Here is an 18,852-nt window from a genome sequence, read left to right as displayed (position 1 = left end):
AAGTGCTTGCTTTTGTCTTTATTCCAAAGTATGTTTAGAATGGAAACTTTCCAATTTTGAGCATTTTTCATTTGTTGACTCCAGCTGTAATTTCCACCAGATCCAAACTGCAAGGAAGGATGAGCCATGTTCAAAAGGAAACGTTTCACTGCTCAATTGAAGAGCACATCGGCCCAGATTGAAACCAGCAGACCTCTTTCCAGTGTCTCCCTCAAGTATTACACAGTTGCTGTACCAAATGTATTTTAGGAAAGAAGAGAATGACTGTGGTTCATACATATTGCATGTATTATCAGTTAACAAGGCGACAGAGTCAACCTGGATTATTTCAGTTAAAGACAGGAATTGTGTTTTTGTAGAAATGTGAAGTTTTACCATGCTTCATCTGAAATCAACCATCAATGAACTGGCTCCATACACTAAGGTAATGTCACTGAAAAGTTTACCGGCGGTTCTAGAGCATAAATATCCAAAAACAAATGAAATATCTAAAATATATTTTTTTCATAGTGAAATACATTGTTGCAAGGAAAATCCTTATTTTCTTTATGCTATATATGGATATGAAAATTGACATCACAACCATCTGCACAGTGCATATGTTTACTAGAAGCCAGAAAATAGCTGAGTATTAATGAAAAAAACAAAAACACAAAGAGAACTCATCGAACATAGAGTTTGGCAGTACTGGAAACATTCCTCAGAGAGTTTGGTCCATATTGACATGATAGCATCACACAGTCGTTGCAGATTTGTCGGCTGAACATCCATGATGAGAATCTCCCGTTCCACCACATCCCAAAGGTGCTCTATTGGATTGAGATCTGGGGACTGTGGAGGACATTTGAGTACAGGGAACTCATTGTCATGTTGAAGAAACCAGTCTGAGATGATTCCAGCTTTATGACATGGAGCGTTATCCTGCTGGAAGTAGCCATCAGAAGATGGGTACACTGTGCTCATAAAGGGATGGACATGGTCAGCAACAATACTCAGGTAGGCTGTGGACTTTAAACCATGCTCAGTTGGTACTAAGGGGCCCAAAGTGAGCCAAGAAAATATCCCCCACACCATTACACCAGCAGCAGCAGCCTGAACCGTTGATACAAGGCAGGATGGATCCATGCTTTCGTGTTGTTGACGCCAAATTCTGACCCTACCATCTGAATGTGGAGCAGAAATCTAAACTCATCAGACCAGGCAACGTTTTTCCAATTTTCTATTGTCCAGTTTTGGTGTTGCTGTGTGAATTGTAGCCTCAGTTTCCTGTTCTTAGCTGACAGGAGGGTCACCCGGTGTGGTCTTCTGCTGCTGTAGCCCATCTGCCTCAAGGTTGGTCGTGTTGTGTTCAGAGATGCTCTTCTGCAGACCTCGGTTGTAACCAGTGGTTATTTGAGTTACTGTTGCCTTTCTATCAGCTCCAACCAGTCTGTCCATTCTCCTCTGACCTCTGGCATCAACAAGGCATTTCGGCCCACAGAACTGCTGCTCACTGGATATTTTCTCTTTTTGGGACCATTCTCTGTAAACCCTAGAGATGGTTGTGGGTTAAAATCCCAGTAGATCAGCAGTTTCTGAGATACTCAGACCAACAACCATGCCACGTTCAAAGTCCCTTAAATCACCTTTCTTCCCCATTCTGATGCTCACTTTGAACTGCAGCAGATCCTATTGACCATGTCTACATGCTCAATGCATTAAGTTGCTGCCATGTGATCGGCTGGTTAGAAATTTGCTTTAACAAGCTGTTGGACAGGCGTAAGAGTAATGTAATGGGGCAGGGTTTTAAGTGTATAGAAGTGTATATTTCCAGAGGTTGCCAAACACTAAAAACTGAGACTTTCCAGAACATTGCCTTCCAAAACAAAGAGAAGAGATGTTTTTAGTTTTAGTTCTTGAAGCAGTTGTTATGCAAATCAGTTAAACTGTTTTTTTTTCGTCAGGTTAAACTCAGTTATAATGTGTAACAGATGAATTTATATGCCACAAGCATTAATAATCCTGGACTCGTCGGAAACAGTTTCTCACACACAGCCACAAACATTTTGAAATAAAATCCATCATTTATCAGCGGTGGTCCTCAGGTACAGTGTGTTCGTGTTCATCATCCCCCGTTGAACTGAGGCCCCTCTGTGTAGTCCAGCGGCCTCCCTGCAGCACCACCCAGCACCTCCAGCCTCTCAATGACGGCTTTGTGCTCCCTCTCAGCTATTTTCTGCAACAAATGTTTGGGTGAATGAAAATGCTTGGATGGTATTGAACTAAGAGCAAAAAGAAAAACAGGAGGGTTGTTGTGAAAGTGTTACTTCAAGCAGGCGTCTTAACAGAAAATAGACTGATTCTTATTTCATAAGTAGGTTAGAGGTTATGCATTGGATAAGAGTAGGTCAGGCTGGTGTGTATTTTAAGCTTCTTATTGTGAGTGGAGTGCAAGTGGTTATTATACAGTTACGGCATTCAGTTGATTTAAGTGACAACTTGAAAACTATTTTTAGACCTCTGCAGATGATCCAGAATGCAGCAGTACGTCTGGTCTTTAACCAGCCCAAAACAGCACGTCTCCCCGCTGTTAATCGCTCTTCACTGGCTTCCAGTAGAAGCTCCAATCATATTCAAAGCTCTTCCTCTGGCTTACAAAATATTGACGAGAACGGCTCCTGCCTACCTGGGGTACCTCATCCAGGTCTACACTCCTCGCCCACTACACTCTGCTTGTGAAAGACGCCTGGTGCTTCCAGCCCAGCGCGGCTCCAAATCTCTAGCCAGACTCTTCTCCTCTGTTGTTCCCAAATGGTGGAATGAATAACCAAACACTGTACAATCCACAGAGTCCCTTTCTACTTTAAAGAGATCTGTTCAGGGAACACTCAGGCACTTTATCTGACCTTTTTCCTCTTTGTCCTCAGGATTAGAATGAGTCAGAAGGTCTCAGACCCAGCTCTTAGGGAATATTTGGCACTGATCATTTAACTTTGTTGAAGGTTGAACTGTATTGTTGCAGTGATTAATAGTGGTTAGTTATGGCCGCATTATTCTACATGGGAAAGAAAAATAAATACTTCTTGCACTTAATGGCAGCACCTGCAGCCAAACAACAAGCACTTTGTTGACTCACACTAAGGTTTTCCCTTCTGTCTAAATTCTTGCTTGTGTTGTACATCGCTTTGGACAACAGCGTCTGCTAAATTAAACTGTATAGCTGTAGAAAATAATATCATAATCTGGATCATTGCATGTGTTTTTTAGATAACATTCACGTATTGCTATTGTGTTGAAACTAAATGCTTTCATTACAGTGTATTACCATTTTTTGCAACTGGCTTCCAAAGAGTTATGTGACATGTTGGAGAACAGAGGATACTGTTTTTGAGACACAGCTCTAGGTATTTCTTTTCTCACTTTCTGTAAAGTATTGGTTTTGGAGATACAAAGTTTTATCCAATAGTGATGTGATGATGATATGATCATGTTTTGTTCATTGTCTGATTGGTTCCCGTCTCCTTATTATTATTGACCTGAAATGCTGGTCATATGCATAGACTGTATAAAACAAGGACGTAGTCTCCCCGACATCACCGTCTGATTCTGAAACGGTAAATGAAGCACATCGGCTATAGCGACCATACTAATAGTGGCAAGGACTTAGCATATAGCTATAGGGCGCCTGAGCTGTGCCTCTGGTTGGGCGAGCTTGCGATCTTAATATCCTCTGAACGGCAAAGTTAGAAAAAAATTTACCCCCCGCACAGTGTTTGCCGATAGTAAAATTAGCAACTCAGACAGGAGACGTTTTTTGAACCAGGCTGTAAATAGGTTAATTTCTGATTTGAAAACATATTTTTTTGACTTGGTGTGTATGTGACTTCAGGTACTTCTGGAGCCAGCCTCAAGCGAACACTCGAGAAACAGCAGATTTTAGCACTTCTGCATTGTCTCATATTCTTAAACCAGAGGTTGCTGCTTGGTCATATGTTGCGTCCAAGCTGTAAGTGCAGCCGCCCACCACTAGCTGGGGCTGTTGCTCTTGTAAATGGCTATCATAATGCTGACATGCTTTACCACCTGGATGAAAACAAGCACAGATGATAGATAGTATCTCATAGTGTGACACTGTTTGTTAGTATTTTGATCCAGAAAATTGATCAAAACTTGCACTCAGCAAACCAATTTGACATTTTTTAATGTTGTATTTATAAAGTAAATTGAGCTGCATCTTAACTGTTTTTGATGTTTTTCCATTTTTGATCAGCTCGCTAATCAGGATATAAATTTCTGTCTAAGTGACAGTGAAACTATTCACTTTGGAGCATCCTTACCATGAACCTATGAAAGAACTGCTGAGGTCAAAACAAAGACTATGGTGTCTTTGTCAATTGCAAACGAGACCTTGAACAAATACAGAGTCCACTGTGTACAGGACCAGCTGTTGTTTGTGCAGACGTCCAGAAAACTCAAACACATTAGCCTCTTTTTTCCCTGAAAGCTGCTTTGCACTCACAGTCCAGGTTTCTGCAGAAGCTCCTCCCAGTCTCCTGTTCTCAGAGCCTCAGACGCTTCTCCTGGAAACTCTGCTGGATTCTTGTGGCATTTTAACTGGCATACCTCCTAGGCACACACACACACATGCGCGCGCTCAGACACACACACAGAGGCATTCTCCTACAGTATTTTCCTTCTCTTTTTACGTCATCATTTCCCCTGGACAGATTCTCAACCTCATAATTCTTTCACCATTTATTTACAAGATTTTACAAAAATAGTTTGGCAGGCAGGTCTGAGATTGAGCCTAATTATCATAAAGTCTGTGCTCATTAATGTTTGAGTTTATGACAAACATGCTCTGTTTTCTTCTGGCAACTCAACTGAAAGCCAACAAATAAGTGTTTGAAATGCAGCGCAGCAGGCTTCCTTGACCTCGTAAACAGTTCAGGGAACTGACAGTTTGGTCCAAATACTTTCTGGCAGGTCAAGAATAAACTGTCATGATCTAATATTTAATGCTACACAGACAAGATGTCCTGAAAATGCCATAAATTAAACAAAAGACAGAGGGAGCTGGCGTGTAAACGGATTCATCTCTATGACGACGATACAAACTCCAGCTCCAGATGAAGACAGTACCAGACCGTTGAGACCTCAAAGAAGCAGCACTGATGGATCTCATTTCATCACTTTTAAGAGTAATACACTGAAATGTTGTCTGAGAATGTATGACACCCACTAATAGGATGCTTTGGGAGCCTGTTTGTCTTTACTCTTGGAAAGGAGTCATTCAGAGGAGCTATCCTTGTCCACGTTGTTTCCACAGGACAGAGACCTGTGATGTTATCCGCCCCTACATAAAACTGCAGGTTTACACAAAGAGTGGAAATGGGAGGTGGGAGCAAAAACAAAGAGCTTTCCTGTTGTTTGGCAAGAAGGCGAGACGTCCTGAGCGTGGCAGAGAGAGGAGACGAGACAGCAGGCGGACTACTGGGATGAGAGTTTGATTTATTTCACCACACCTGGGATTTAACATCCTGGGTTTTTTTTTTCCTTCTTCTTCTTGTAAAGGGGGATGCAGAGCAGCTCTCATTCATATTTCTTACAGGAGACTCCTGCTTCACATCTCTGAGGGCAGAAGGAGGGAAAGGGGAGTGAAAGAGAGGGAAGGGAGACAGACTCTGAGGTGCAGAGGGAGTTTCGCTGCTGAAGCAGGAGCAGAAAATGGGACCGGCTGCCACTTCGCTCGCTCTGCTGTGTTTATGTTCTCTGCGGGTTCCTGCAGGGACAGTGGACGCTTCACCAACACAGGTTAGCAATGCATTGACTTATTCAACTTTTATCTACATTTTCAACTGGGAATGTTGTAGTGACATTGCTTGCAAAGGTAAAACACTGTATCCATTCATAGTGCTCTGAAAGTGTCTGTACTGTACACGTGTAAAGGTGGGACTCAGGTTTTCCTTAAATCAGGTAAAGTAAAACCAAAATTAAAGCACCTATAAGGAATTTTTAACTGTTCATGAAAAAGGATAAAATAAATACTTGTTTCTTTTTATGCAATTCTTAAACAAAGTGGACCATCAGTGATGGGATAGAGTATCATAATCAGTTATTTTATATGCTTGATCCCACAGGTCATGTGTTTGCATTTGTTTACATTTTTCACAACACTTTTTCACAACACTTTTTCACAATGAATTATATGTTTATTTGTTAAATAAAGCAAAGTAAGAATTATTTTGATTTTTGATTAAAATCACTACCTACACATATATAGGACTAAACTGAACCAAAATATTAGAGTCACCACTTTGACCTAAGGGGGCGCCAAAGCAACACAGACCACAAGTTCCCCACAGGAGCTTTAATACTTTGCTTAGATGTAAGGACAAACATATGAACATTGCTTTCTGGCTGATTTACACTAAAAGACGATGTCGTGGATATGTAAAAGTTTTTGTGATATACAAAATTAAATGTCCATCTCTGTAGTATTTTGCTAGTTATATTATCATGCCGTCAGTTAAAAGTCTGTATCATAATATATGATTATGGAAAATAATACGGGTCTTGTGTTGCGCTGTGTGTCTGAGCAGCAGTGCAGCTTTCCACCACCAGAGGGGGCTGTGGCTCCAGTTTATGGCTACTCTCACAATGCTTTAACACTCTGCATGAAAACCTGCACAGATGAATGGCATAGCCACAGTTAGCTAGCATTTCGACACTAACAGTTGAAGGGGATTAAAGACTGGTGGTGCTAGCTCTGCTACTGGTAGCTTTGTTCAGCAAATCAAGGCTGGTATTGTTTACCTAAAGTCTCTATATTGTCATTTTTAACCATCTTTTATAAACTGGGCTATATTGTGACTGTTTCCCGTTTTTAGTTTTCTCCGTTTTTGGGGTTTCTTACAAACGTTTACAACTGAGAAATTAGAACATACTCAACCACAATCAACAAAAAGTGAAAGTTTGGCTTTTTACACATAAAAATGGATAAATAATAAAAAATTGATGATAGAATATCAAACTTATTAAATTGGCACAGTGGAATTGTACTTACTTAATTCAACTTAAAGCTCCTGTGAGGGGCATATTAACAGATTTTTTTTATCCTGTATACATCTGAAAAATATTTCTAAACAGTCACTGCTTGCTTTGTTTAAACAGTCAAATATACCACCTGATGTCTATCTTTGCCACGGTAATGTAAAAAAAAAACAAAAAAAAAAAACATTTTCCCACTGTGGCACCTACCCAGTAGCAGCAGTGGCTTTAAAAATCTCAGTAGATCAGTAAATAGTCTTTTCACTTGTTCTCTTCTTTGCTTTATGGTACAAAAAGTGGCACCGGTGTTGTTTTCAGTCTCATTTCAAAATGGCTAAAAATAAAAAATAAAAAAATAAAAAATTCTCAGAGGAGTTTTAACTGCACAAATGCAGGACTTGTATTTGTATTGAGTATTTCCACACTGTGCTGTTGGTGTTTCCCTTATGTAATGCTCCCAAATCCTTCCCCACTGCTCTAAACAGTTTTCTTTCTCCGCACCAAAAGTTAAAACAAGTCTGCAAACATTTCATCCTGCACATAATTAAGATGGTTGAGGTTTAGAGCACAGTAAACTAAACATTTACTCTAATATGTTCCTTGTTAGAGAGGAGACGATTATGTAACAATTGTTTCATTGCAGAAGCGAAGGACTTATCTGGAATTTGACAGTAATCCAGGCCCAGATGTTCACAGGGGGTAATTTGTGTTTTGGAAAAAGCCTTAATGAGCTGGTTTGGAGCATCGAATGCTGTTGTGGGGAAGCTGGGTTTGATTTAGTGCATCTACTGGAACAGAGATGGAACTTGCACATGGAGGACACAGCTTCTGAGAAATGCTGACACTCTGATTTCGTTTTGTACCAGGCGTCTGCGCTAGAGGTGAAGAAGGCAAGAGGGGATGTTCCTGATATTCTTCCAGAGCCGGAACCAGAACCAACGAGTCCAGTGTCAGACTTTGAGAACTCATACAACTATGTCTGTGAGTCTGGTACTCAGATCCAACTCAGAAAGCAAGATAAAAGTATTTTCTTTCCCATTAAGTCACATTTTGTCGTTTTTCAGTGTCCAGACTAGCTGGTATGGACCAGGCGATCCACAAGCTGAATGTCGGTCACTACACCCTGGATGTTAAAGTCAGTCAGCTGATGGATCGTCTTTCCAGGATGGATGGTATAACTTCCATTTTCTCCCATAAACTAATGTCCTCATCTCTCTTTCTCTAAGACCACCCTTCACTGACTCTAATGTCTCCATCTTCCTGTTGTTCCCATCACTGAATCTGGCAGCCAAAGTTGGGGAGCTGGAGGACAGCATCCGAGAGGTTTACCAGCACAGCAAGGACAACCGCAAAGAGATGGGAAGATTAGAGGGTATCGTACTTTAATTTTCCCTTTATGTCTATTTGCTCCTTGATTTATCACATTGAAGAAATACTCTGTTCAGTTATCTGCCCAGACTTCTGCAATATACTTTATACTCACTCCCTCCAGGGTCTAAGCTGAAAGACACTTGTTTGAGGAAGTCTGTATGCAACTGTGCAAAATCAAATTCTGCTGGACGGAAAAAAAGTATGGGCTGTACGGCAAGCCATTTAAACATTTAAATGCTAGATAGGACATGTGATGCAGATATTTGTAATTCAATTTTGCCAAGACAAAACGAACATTTCAGATATCTGCAAATACATTCCACCTTTCCACAATTGTCATTTCAGATATCTACAACGTCGTTTCGACTAGGCGAAATACGTCACTCATGTGTATGGGTTTCTCATTAAAGATATCTACTATGTCATTTTGGAAATCCAAAATGTGAATTACAGATATTTGCAAATGACCTGTAAATATCTGTTATTTCCATTCTAGATATTTCTAAAAAAAAATTGACTAGGGCCCCGTTCACATGACGTTTCATCTGAAAATGCTAAAACGCAATGAAAACGCAGTGAAAAAAATCTGTGTTTACACGGAAACGCCAACCAACTGAAGATGCTGTAGTAAGAATGCCAGGCCTGTAGGTGGTGCTACAACTGTCTTGTCCATAAGTCGCTTTTGGTAGATCTCCACCGAAGTAGAGTTGAGCCAATCATCTGGTGTATTGGGGAATAGTAAGTTCAAGAGTAGAGCAAAATTCCACTTTGGAGGCCGTGTTCAAAAGTTTGTGTTTAAGGTCGGCTGAAACGCATCAAAACTTTGGGCGTTTCACCCTAGAATCGTTGTCGTGTAAACAGCCCCTAGACCTAGAATTAGAATTACTGGTCAAAGTTATTGGTAATTCTAATTCTGTCTAGTCAAAACATTTTCAGAGATTTCTTGAATTGGAATAACAGATATCTGAAACTCATTTGCAGATATCCTTAATTCACATTTTGAATACCCGAAATGACATGGTAGATGTCTTGAATAAGAAATCCCATACACATGAATGGGGAAAAGTGAGTCAAATGACATTGTAGATGTCTGAAATGACAATTGAGGATATGTAGAACGTAATAGCGGATATCTGAAACGTTCTTTTTGTTTAGGTGAAATTGAATTACAAGAACTAGGGCTGTGCTTTCTGAATGTTTGAATATTTTTTAATTTAAATAAAAATAAATCTTCATTTGAATATCATCAAATTCTAAAAGTACATTTTTACATTGTTTATACAAAAGCCTGGCTATGATGTGGTACTCCCACCAGATGATGGCAGAGTAGTATCTTTCAGCACATAGTTTTGGGTTATTGGGCCATTCTGTTTTGGTCTGGTGACAAAACTCAACAACTGACAGAAACGAGCCTTAGCATTGAATCTTTTTTCTTTTTCTGTCATTGCTTGTGTGAATATTATTAAAAGATTTGACCAATGAAGATGTGCTTATTTTGGATTTTTTGTCTTAGGCTGCCAGAAGGGACGCAGACTAGGATACAAATGCTACCTCGTCTATAACAACCATGTGGATTACGCAGGAGCCTCCAGGAAGTGTTTGGAACGAGGCGGCAGGATGGCGATGCCCCGCGATCGCAGAGAGCAGGAGGCCCTCGCCGACTATGTGAAATCATTTTTCCACCCGGGGAACTGGCCCGTCTGGTTAGGCATCAACGACCTGCGATCAGAGGGCATGTACCTTTTCGAAGACGGGACTCGGGTTTCTTACTTCCAGTGGCGTAAACACTTCCTCTCCAGTCAGCCGGACGGAGGCAGGAGGGAGAACTGTGTGGCGATGTCGTCGGATGATGGCGATTGGTGGGATCACTACTGTGACCGGAACATGAACTACATGTGCGAGTTTGATGACAGAGTGGGACTTTGAAACTAAATTAACTCTGAGAGACTTACTGTCTCAGCAGCTTGACCTTTGACCCTAGAGATGTTGATCCTCAGCATTGACTGTGTAAAATAGTGGACTACAAGACAGCTCTCCAAAGTGAAGCCAGTAAATCTGTAGCTCCCCCTACTGGGTGGCTGTTTAAGTCATAAAACTCACCTTGCGTCACCATCACTAAATGTCAGCATCAATGAGGGTATTTTGGTTTCACTTTTGTATTGGGGAAGGGGGGACTTGTCATCCATCTTTGTTATAATGACAAAAAAAGTTTTCAGAAATACACTAGAAATTCTTCATTTCCCTGCAAGGAAGCCTGTGGTTTCAAAGATACATGTCCAGTATAATTCTGCACCTTCATTCAAAAACACACAAATAATTTTATATAAAGTTACAGTACATAAAGAGGCTACAAAATTGTGTGTGTTCATGTTATAAATATCGACATCTGCAGTGATATAAAGAAAGAACAGTTTGGACTTTCCTGCCATTTCAAGCCTGGAATTCCAAATATTTGTTCCAAAAAAGGAAAACAAGAAAAGCTGGGGGATTTTTTTTCCCCATGGATCAGCACACACTGACCTGCTGGAAGACATAAATCAATGTGTGCTTGAGCTTTACAGGAATTAGGCAGTGTTTCTTTGTTGGTTCTGAGCTTTGAGGATATTTTCACAACGTCTGGTACCAGATGGGACTCTCTTGTTAAACTGCTGAGTGTTCAACGTCCCGGGCATAAACATTTCTGAAGCTGTGGGGTCACTTTTTCAGTTTATTTGAAAGTCTTTGTGATGAAAACAAAATGGGGGTTTTATTTTGGGTTATGTGATGTCTCCCTGAAAAATGCTGATGGGTGTTTATTCTATGTAATCCTGACACTGAACACCAGGTGGCACCTTGGTTTACACTGGGATTAACATTTTCAGGTGTGATGGATGCTGATGAAATTGTCATCTATAATGGCGTTTTAATATACTTTGAGTTTGGTTGGCTGTATCTACACTGTTGTTTTTGGAGATAATGATTAGTGTGTTTCTGGATTATATGAATCTTGGCTATGGATTTTAATTAAAAAGAGCCTTTATCCAAATTTAAGGGAGGCATTGAGCATTGATTTAAGTTGCTTTGCCAAGTTTTACCACAAGTGCAGTTCCTCAAGTGTCCACTAGGGGCTGACCCAAAAAGCCCATAACGTCTCATTAACACTAGTGTTAAAATGCAGATTAATGCAAAAAAGTTATAATGTTTACGGCATGGTACAAAAATTATTTTTGTTCTAAATATCCAATTTATTTGTTCATCCCTGCTGTACAGGAGGCAAATTCTTTTTTAACGCCTTTTTTTTTTACAGATATGATGGTTATGAGTGTTGCAAAATGATGCACAGTTAAGGGCGTGGTTTAGAGACAAATTGAGACAAACATCAGGATTGTTAACATTAACCACTCCAGGCTTTAGCCGCTACCTTGTTAGCTTCCTTTACACCTGAAGTCTTAATATCACATTCAGCATTTGCCAAGGCGCCTCCTACTGTTTAGTGTTAGAATTGCATTAGAATTGCATCCAAACTCTCTACAGTACAATGTTACCCTGTATCCCAAAACCCCATTTTAGCTATGACAATCATTGTATAAAGATGTATCCTGAGACCCATAATCTGTAAAACAAGAGTTGTACATAAAGCGCTGATTGTAAATGTTTATCATAAATCTTTATTAAAAGTTGAAATGGCTTATAAAATCATTATTTGATCATTGAAACATTTCAGCAGGTAGCGTAGCACATTCATTCCTGATTCGGGCTGGGTATTAAACACATGGGCCATATATACGCACAGACATGAAAATGGACCATTTGGACTAATGGTATGGTTTGGTTAGCATTTAAGAGCATTTAATTTAATGGTATCTAACCTCATCATTACAGGTACTAACACCAGTATTACCCACACCTCTTAGGTTGTTTAAAAGATGGCAGACATCGTGTTCATGCCATGGTTATGGCTGTTTATGTAAAGTACGCATGCACAATTCAGGTTTGTTGGATACAGGTTTTCCAGGAAGTTCGCCAAACATATGACATTCTGCACCTGCCTCGATTTGGATGAAAATCTTTTGCTCTACTTTCAGAAATGTTTACATGTCCTGAAAGGCATTTCAAATTCAAGAGAAGATGCTTAAGTTTTAAAAAATTAAGTGTCTCAAAAGCGGGCTATTTTTGCCTTTTAGGGCTATAGCATTAGCATACAGAACACATGTTCAAACCTCAGAGCAAATCAACGCCCCTATGGTAAAAAATATAAATTGGTCTTTATAAAATTAGAAGTTAGCCGAATATTTTGGCTAGCATAACAAACTAGCATTGAAGTTTGATACCCAGCCCTACTTCACACAATCATCCTACCATCTTATGTTTTTTTTTCTCACAGTCCATGGAAAATCCCATCATGTACACATACTATTCATAGATATAAAAAGAGTAGATCTAAAATACAGTATGTGTTAACCTTTTCTATTCAAGTCTTAAAGCTCTGTTCTACATTAAAAATGATCTTTGTTTAAGAAAAAATGTTGCAGCAGCAATAAATTTTCTGTTGTTTACCTCGACTAAAACGAGGCACATGAAGGAAAGTGTCAGTAGTTACATTGCATTTGTAGCATTGGAAAAAAAAAATCTACCCTGAGGAAGTCTCAACTTTGAAATAAATTTAAAAAGCATCTGCAAAGTTACAAAGTTCACCTATAAAACTTTTTGATATGAAAATATGTCAGAGCTGTTACTAAAGTGATATATTAGCAATCATTTAAAGTACACTATATTATTTTTTACTTGATTTCTTAATGACTCAGTTGTTTTTCTGTAGTGGAAGAACCTCTTGTTTAAAAACAGCACTGACATGACAAGGACGAGACGTTTTCTCTGCCTCACAGCTCAGCATCGGTCACACCTCTTCATGGTGTCATGAGTGCGAGTCGTGACGTCATAATCGTGAGTCAAAGAGCTGCTCGTCCTCTGCGGTGTCAGTGCTGCTTTGAACGCCGGCTCACTGTTTCCACACTGCTTTTACAGCTTCCCTGGAGCCACAGCCTGCAGGATGTCTTTCACAGTCGGCCTGTCGTGAGGGTTTTTAGACGGATGACAGAGAAGAACTTTCCCTGCTTCGTCCAGCACAAAGTCACCTCCCATCTGAAAACAATAACAAAGCAGGATTAGTGAAACACAATGCAATACAGTTATCTAAAAGTGTGATTAAAATATATCAAAATATTCATGCTTAAGCTCATTTCCTGTTAGTACCTGGTAGATATCTTCCATCAAGCGAGGTGGGACATCAGGGAAGTCGATGCCCACAGCGCCGTACTCTGAGTACTGCATCAGGCACCTGAACCTCATAACCTTAGCGTAGGACGAGCCGAGGCCAAAACTCCTGTAAATCTGTTGCAGAAATAATAAAATATCTACCAGAAAAGTTTGTGCAGGAAGACACTTTGTTAGTTTTATGGTGAGAGCAAGAAGAAAAACGACACATCCGCTTTGGATCCAGTATTGTAAAAGTATTTGCTGGGTGACCTAATCAGGTTTTCAACACACACAAACACAAGCTATGATTGACTTTGTGGTATGTGGAAACTTTTCATTTTTGGTGCCTTGCCCTTGTTTCCATCCCAACATCTGGTGTTTGACTTCAGAATGAAGGGATTGGAGGATCAGCTTACTGGCAAGTTTATGACACATCATCAAACAGCTCCTGTGCTTGTTTTTTGCTGAGTCACAGTCGGTAAAAATCAGATCTGCTATTTCTTTTGCCATGCACCTGCCAGATTCTCTCTGTTATCACGTAGACAAGGTTGATCCTGACCTTTCTCTGTGGATCCAGCAGCATGTCAAAGGTACATCTCGTCTGCTCCAGCCACAGTTTGGCTCCCTCCACACCACCAAAGGAGACCACCAAGACCTTTACAGACCGAGCGCCCAGGAGAGCCTGCAGATTCGACAACCACTTTCAAACTACCATCATTCCAGCTTCTCCTTTTTTGCTGTTTCTGATTTCATCAGTGTCATATGTATTTTTGCTGGTGCTCTTCTGTTTCACAGGGCATCTTTGCCACTGATCTCCCTGCCAGATTCTTTTTAGGTACGAACAATACAATACTAGTATTAAGATAAAAAGTTTTCATTAAACATCATGTTCAACATTTACTTTGAAGATTGGATGACTTAAAGATGCTGACAGAGGTGAAGGAGAAAGGCTGAACTGAATAACTAAAACTGTCATATGCTAATTTTTGTCCTGTTAGCTGCTTTCCTCATGTTTATCTGCAGGAGTTTTCAATAAAAACCTGCCCAATGAGGTCAGTTTCATCCTCCCTTTCAGAATGTTTCTAAATGAGTTAGGCAAGTGTCATTACATACAGCTGATGCACGCCCAGTTGCAACTTTTTCTGTTTCTTTTATGTCAAGTCTGAAAGCTATTCAATATATAGTATGAACATAAAAGGATAGAGACATGTGCTCTCCCTGCCAAAGACTTTTCATGGATGTTCATAAGAGAGAGAGGTGTGCTCTTCCTGCCAAAGGATCTTCATGGATGTTCAAAAAAAAAAGAGGGGTGTACTCTCCCTTCAAAAGACCTTCATGGGTGTTTGTTAGAGACAGAAAGAGATGTGGTGTGCTCCCCCTGTCAAAGACTTTTCATGGACGTTCATAAGAGAGAGAGGTGTGCTCTTCCTGCCTAGGGATCTTCATGGATGTTCACAAGAAAAAGAGAGGGGGGTTGTGCTCTACCTGCCAAAAGCCATAATGGTTGATCATTAGAGACAGAGAGAGAGAAGGTGTGCTCACCCTGCCAAAGGCCTTCATGGATGTTCATTAAAGACACAGAGAGAGAGAGAGAGATATGGTGTGCTCTCCCTGTCTAAGACTTTTTATAGATGTTCATGACAGAGAGATGTGCTCTTCCTGCCATGGATCTTCATGGCTGTTCACAAGAAAAAGAGAGGGGGGATTCTGTTTTTCCAGCCAAAGACCTTGATGATTGATCATTGGAGACAGTGAGCGAGAGAGGGTGTGCTCTCACTGCCAAAGGCCTTCATGGATGTTCATTAGAGACAGAAAGAGACATTGTTTGCTCTCCCTGCCAAGAACTTTTCACACAGTGAGACAGTGTGCTCTTTCTGCCTTAGGCTTTGTATGTATACCCATGTAAGATAGGACATGTGTGCTCCCCCTGCCACAGGCTTTAGCATTACAGGATTACATGCTCTGGGAGCTCCCAGAACAGCAATACCATTCAAAACAGCTTGTTGCACAAATCGGTAATTCTTTTTTACAGAAAATGTTCTGATTGAACAAGTTTTAAGAAAAACATCGTAATATGAGACTCATCATACTTATTTTTCATGTTGCTTCCACACTGCAAGGGACATGTGTAGATACATCCCTTGAGAAATTTGACATGCAAGCTGTCTTGAAGTGCCAAGGAGATTTCAGGAGTGCAAATGTGAAAAGATGTCCTCTCTTCCTTTCATCTGAGCTACTTGCAAGGTTTCTGTGTTTGGTTTTCTGCAACATCTCTTCAAAATGATTTTAGCGTTCTCAAAGCAGTGAAATGTATTTTCTGTGTTTGCTCAAAATTTTTCCTCAAATCGTTGTTAATCAAAGATGAAATATAGTTTTTAATGTGTAATGATATGTAACAGACTGAACCAGCTGAAGGTCGGTTTTGTGCATGAACAAGTAAATGCTGCTGGACTGAGGGTATACAGACCTGACTGGCCTCCAGCTCGGCCATGTGGTCTCGTCATGGCAGTCATCCAAAATGTCTGATGAGAACCAGCAGCAGCTTCTGACCGTGACCCAGGTACTGACCCAGAGTCACACTCCTGTGAACACAGCAAACAGAAAATGAAGGAAACTTCATCTACTGTAAAACCTCACTGTTAAAATTTATCTTTTCTCAGTCAGCGATACATTTAATCCCCAAATGGTTGATATATTGTAAAAAACTCACGTGGTGCTCCGTGCGTCGATGAGTTCAGTTTCAGGGCTGAGTCTGTCAGCTGTCTGTCCTCCTGAGAGCTGTCTGTCTGTGGTCTGCAGACCTCTGTCCACACCCTCCAGGAACGAGTCCCACTCAGTCTGCACACACATGCATCAGGACAGAAAAGTGGTAAAAATTTGTCTCAAAAATCCAAACAAAATAAGGAAATTCCCATTTTTCTTCGCTATCTTCTCATGTTTTTTATTAAATTGCTATTTTGAAAAATAAATCTTTAACTAAACATAAAATTTCAAAGGCAACTCATCCCAGATACAGACCTCCAGCTGCAGAAGCTCCTCCACCTGCTCTTTCACTGCTTCATGACTGAAAAGAAAGAATGAAGATGTTTCGAAATGGTCAGTCATAGAAATCAGCGGTTTGCCCTGTAGCAAGTTCCCAGCAATGACTGTTACAAACCTGTGACTCAAGCTACTAAAATTTGATTGCAAACAAATTATTGATAATAACTGTCTTTACTGATCTGAATGCTAGAGGGAAAAATATCCTCATTTTATTTCCATTACTAAAAAACCTGTACAAACCTGCAGTACTGTTACCAACTAATCATGTTTTTTAAGAGGTAAATTATCCAATCATAGATGTCACACTTCACATTTCTCAATACAACAGTTGACAGGTATATCTAGGTTCAATTTCAAACAGATATGGCTAAATACAATACATTTAAACATATATCAATATGTATTTTTCTTCATGTTGTATCACTTTTTTTTACTAACTTGTAGGACTTTTGCCATATGGCCTCTGCTTCACTCCACTTCTTCACTCCAAGGCTGCAGAACAGCAACAAAACAACCATATCATTCACAGTTAAAAAACATTTTGATCAGAACGTAAAGGGAAATAAACTTTAAGCAGCTCTGCAGGTGTTTTCAGGCCACATTTTCCACCTTTTATAGAAATCTGCCCCGGGTGTGATCAGGCCAAACAAAGTGCTGATTTTATGTGGGACAAAATCCTCCAGGGATACTGCGAAAGAGAACAAAAGGCCACAGTTAGTGGTCAGCTGGATTTGTGCAATATCATTGTGCTGGCAATAAGCATGACAGGGATTAAATTACACCACACTCCATGCCAGCAGGTCTCTTAATCCAAGTGATTTGATCTCACTGATCTAGTTTTACAACTCAGAGGAAGTATGCGTTTTGGGTCATTCATAAAGTATTCATGTACAGACTTATACATTACACCTTTATTACCTGCTAACATTCACGCACCTGGTTTATCTAAACACCATGATGTATAAAATGTGCTAAAATGTACGTTATGCAATTTATTCAAACGGGTTTGATGGTTTATATTTCGTGAGAATGGCGCACCGAATTCCATTTGAATTTTGTTAACTTTTATGTTGTTGTGCAATATCTGAAAAAAAACACAGGTTTAAAAAAATTAATAGCCATTTTTTATTTAAAAGTTGATCTCCTCTTTCATTCGGCATACATGTATTTTAACCTAAAAATGCGAATAGTAGAAAAACTATATATTTTGGTAAAAGAGTCCGAGTTTTGGTCAGGTACGTTTCTCGTTTACGTACACACGTAAGGTAATAATTTTTATAGTGTATTCGGCACAAAGTAAAGAGCTAGTTTGCATTATTTGTATGCCGAATTTTTATTTGAAATAAATTGAAATAATTTCTCATAAAAGTGACCTCCCAACAGGTGTCTACTTCCCCTACCAGCGAAACGCAATAAAAGCTTTATATTTCAAATGAAGTCTGGTATAAGTAGCATATTCTTCTTGTACATCAGACTTACCTTCTGCGTCCTTTTTGGCTTCACTCAGGAGGATTTTCCCCCAGTTGACCAACAGAGCCAAACCACTGACTAAAGTCTCCTGAGACTCAGCTACGTCTTCAGCCATGTTCACCGGCTTCCCTCACAGAACTGGTAGTAAAAATCAAATGACATGTGAACTACAGGACATCCTGACCACGTGACTCCATCATGTGGGGCTTTAGCCTGAAGGGTTTCAGTCATTGGCTGTGACAGTTAGCAACTACGCCAAGCGATGATGATTAATACCCGCAAGAAAAAAAAAGAAATTACTCAAAAAAATAAAATAATTAAAAATAAAATCTTAACAAAAAAAATTACATGCCTTTTATTCTTAGTAGTTTCCAATGACGCAGCACTTTTGTAAATCTCTCTTGTATGGAAGCCCAAAGCTGCCAAATTTGCATCTACTTCTAATTTCTTAATCTAAGTATTAAACGTACATTTTTTATGCTTTTATCTCAACAAATTTCGATTTTTTTTCTATAAGGATTCAAAGTAAGCATGGAATTTGTAGCTATATTATTGAGTTTCAATTACATCAATCTTTTAAAATTAAGGTTTATATCAATATCAAACAAGAAATACATTTCTGCTTTTCAGTTTTATTTCATTTTTTATGTACTCAATCCAAAATATTACCCTTACCCTACTGTATTTTAGCCAAGTGAAATAAAG

At 39.7% G+C, this 18,852-nt stretch overlaps 2 protein-coding genes across 2 annotated transcripts; one reads left to right on the top strand and one right to left on the bottom strand.

The window, feature by feature from the left end:
• Positions 1 to 5,192: 5,192 nt before the first annotated feature.
• Positions 5,193 to 12,009, top strand: clec11a (C-type lectin domain containing 11A). The gene is made up of 5 exons (XM_074685916.1): positions 5,193 to 5,793; positions 7,896 to 8,010; positions 8,094 to 8,201; positions 8,318 to 8,401; positions 9,914 to 12,009. The coding sequence occupies exons 1-5, from the start codon at positions 5,707 to 5,709 to the stop codon at positions 10,324 to 10,326; spliced, it is 807 nt and encodes a 268-aa protein (XP_074542017.1). The 5' UTR covers positions 5,193 to 5,706; the 3' UTR covers positions 10,327 to 12,009.
• A 15-nt stretch (positions 12,010 to 12,024) lies between these two features.
• selenol (selenoprotein L) lies at positions 12,025 to 18,325 on the bottom strand. The gene is made up of 9 exons (XM_074685915.1): positions 18,157 to 18,325; positions 17,287 to 17,365; positions 17,116 to 17,169; positions 16,654 to 16,699; positions 16,346 to 16,473; positions 16,103 to 16,217; positions 14,195 to 14,317; positions 13,633 to 13,770; positions 12,025 to 13,521 (listed from the first exon to the last, which is right to left on the bottom strand). Exons 1-9 carry the CDS (start codon positions 18,260 to 18,262, stop codon positions 13,399 to 13,401), a joined length of 912 nt encoding a protein of 303 aa, XP_074542016.1. The 5' UTR covers positions 18,263 to 18,325; the 3' UTR covers positions 12,025 to 13,398.
• Positions 18,326 to 18,852: the final 527 nt, after the last annotated feature.

This window comes from Halichoeres trimaculatus, unplaced genomic scaffold (genome assembly GCF_033239565.1).
Source record: "Halichoeres trimaculatus isolate MK-OKI-2021-1 unplaced genomic scaffold, fHalTri1.1 fHalTri1_scaffold_13, whole genome shotgun sequence".
Taxonomy (NCBI): domain Eukaryota; kingdom Metazoa; phylum Chordata; class Actinopteri; order Labriformes; family Labridae; genus Halichoeres; species Halichoeres trimaculatus.
Note: the sequence above shows the minus strand (reverse complement) of the source record. Positions and strands in the feature narration are given on the sequence as shown.

Bases quoted from the DNA above. Each gene is read 5' to 3' on its own strand.
- clec11a (XM_074685916.1), top strand. From the start codon at position 5,707: ATGGGACCGGCTGCCACTTCGCTCGCTCTGCTGTGTTTATGTTCTCTG. The intron at 5,794-7,895 runs GTTAGCAATGCA...GTTTTGTACCAG, and splicing joins TGGACGCTTCACCAACACAG to GCGTCTGCGCTAGAGGTGAA. The intron at 8,202-8,317 runs GTATAACTTCCA...TGAATCTGGCAG, and splicing joins TCGTCTTTCCAGGATGGATG to CCAAAGTTGGGGAGCTGGAG.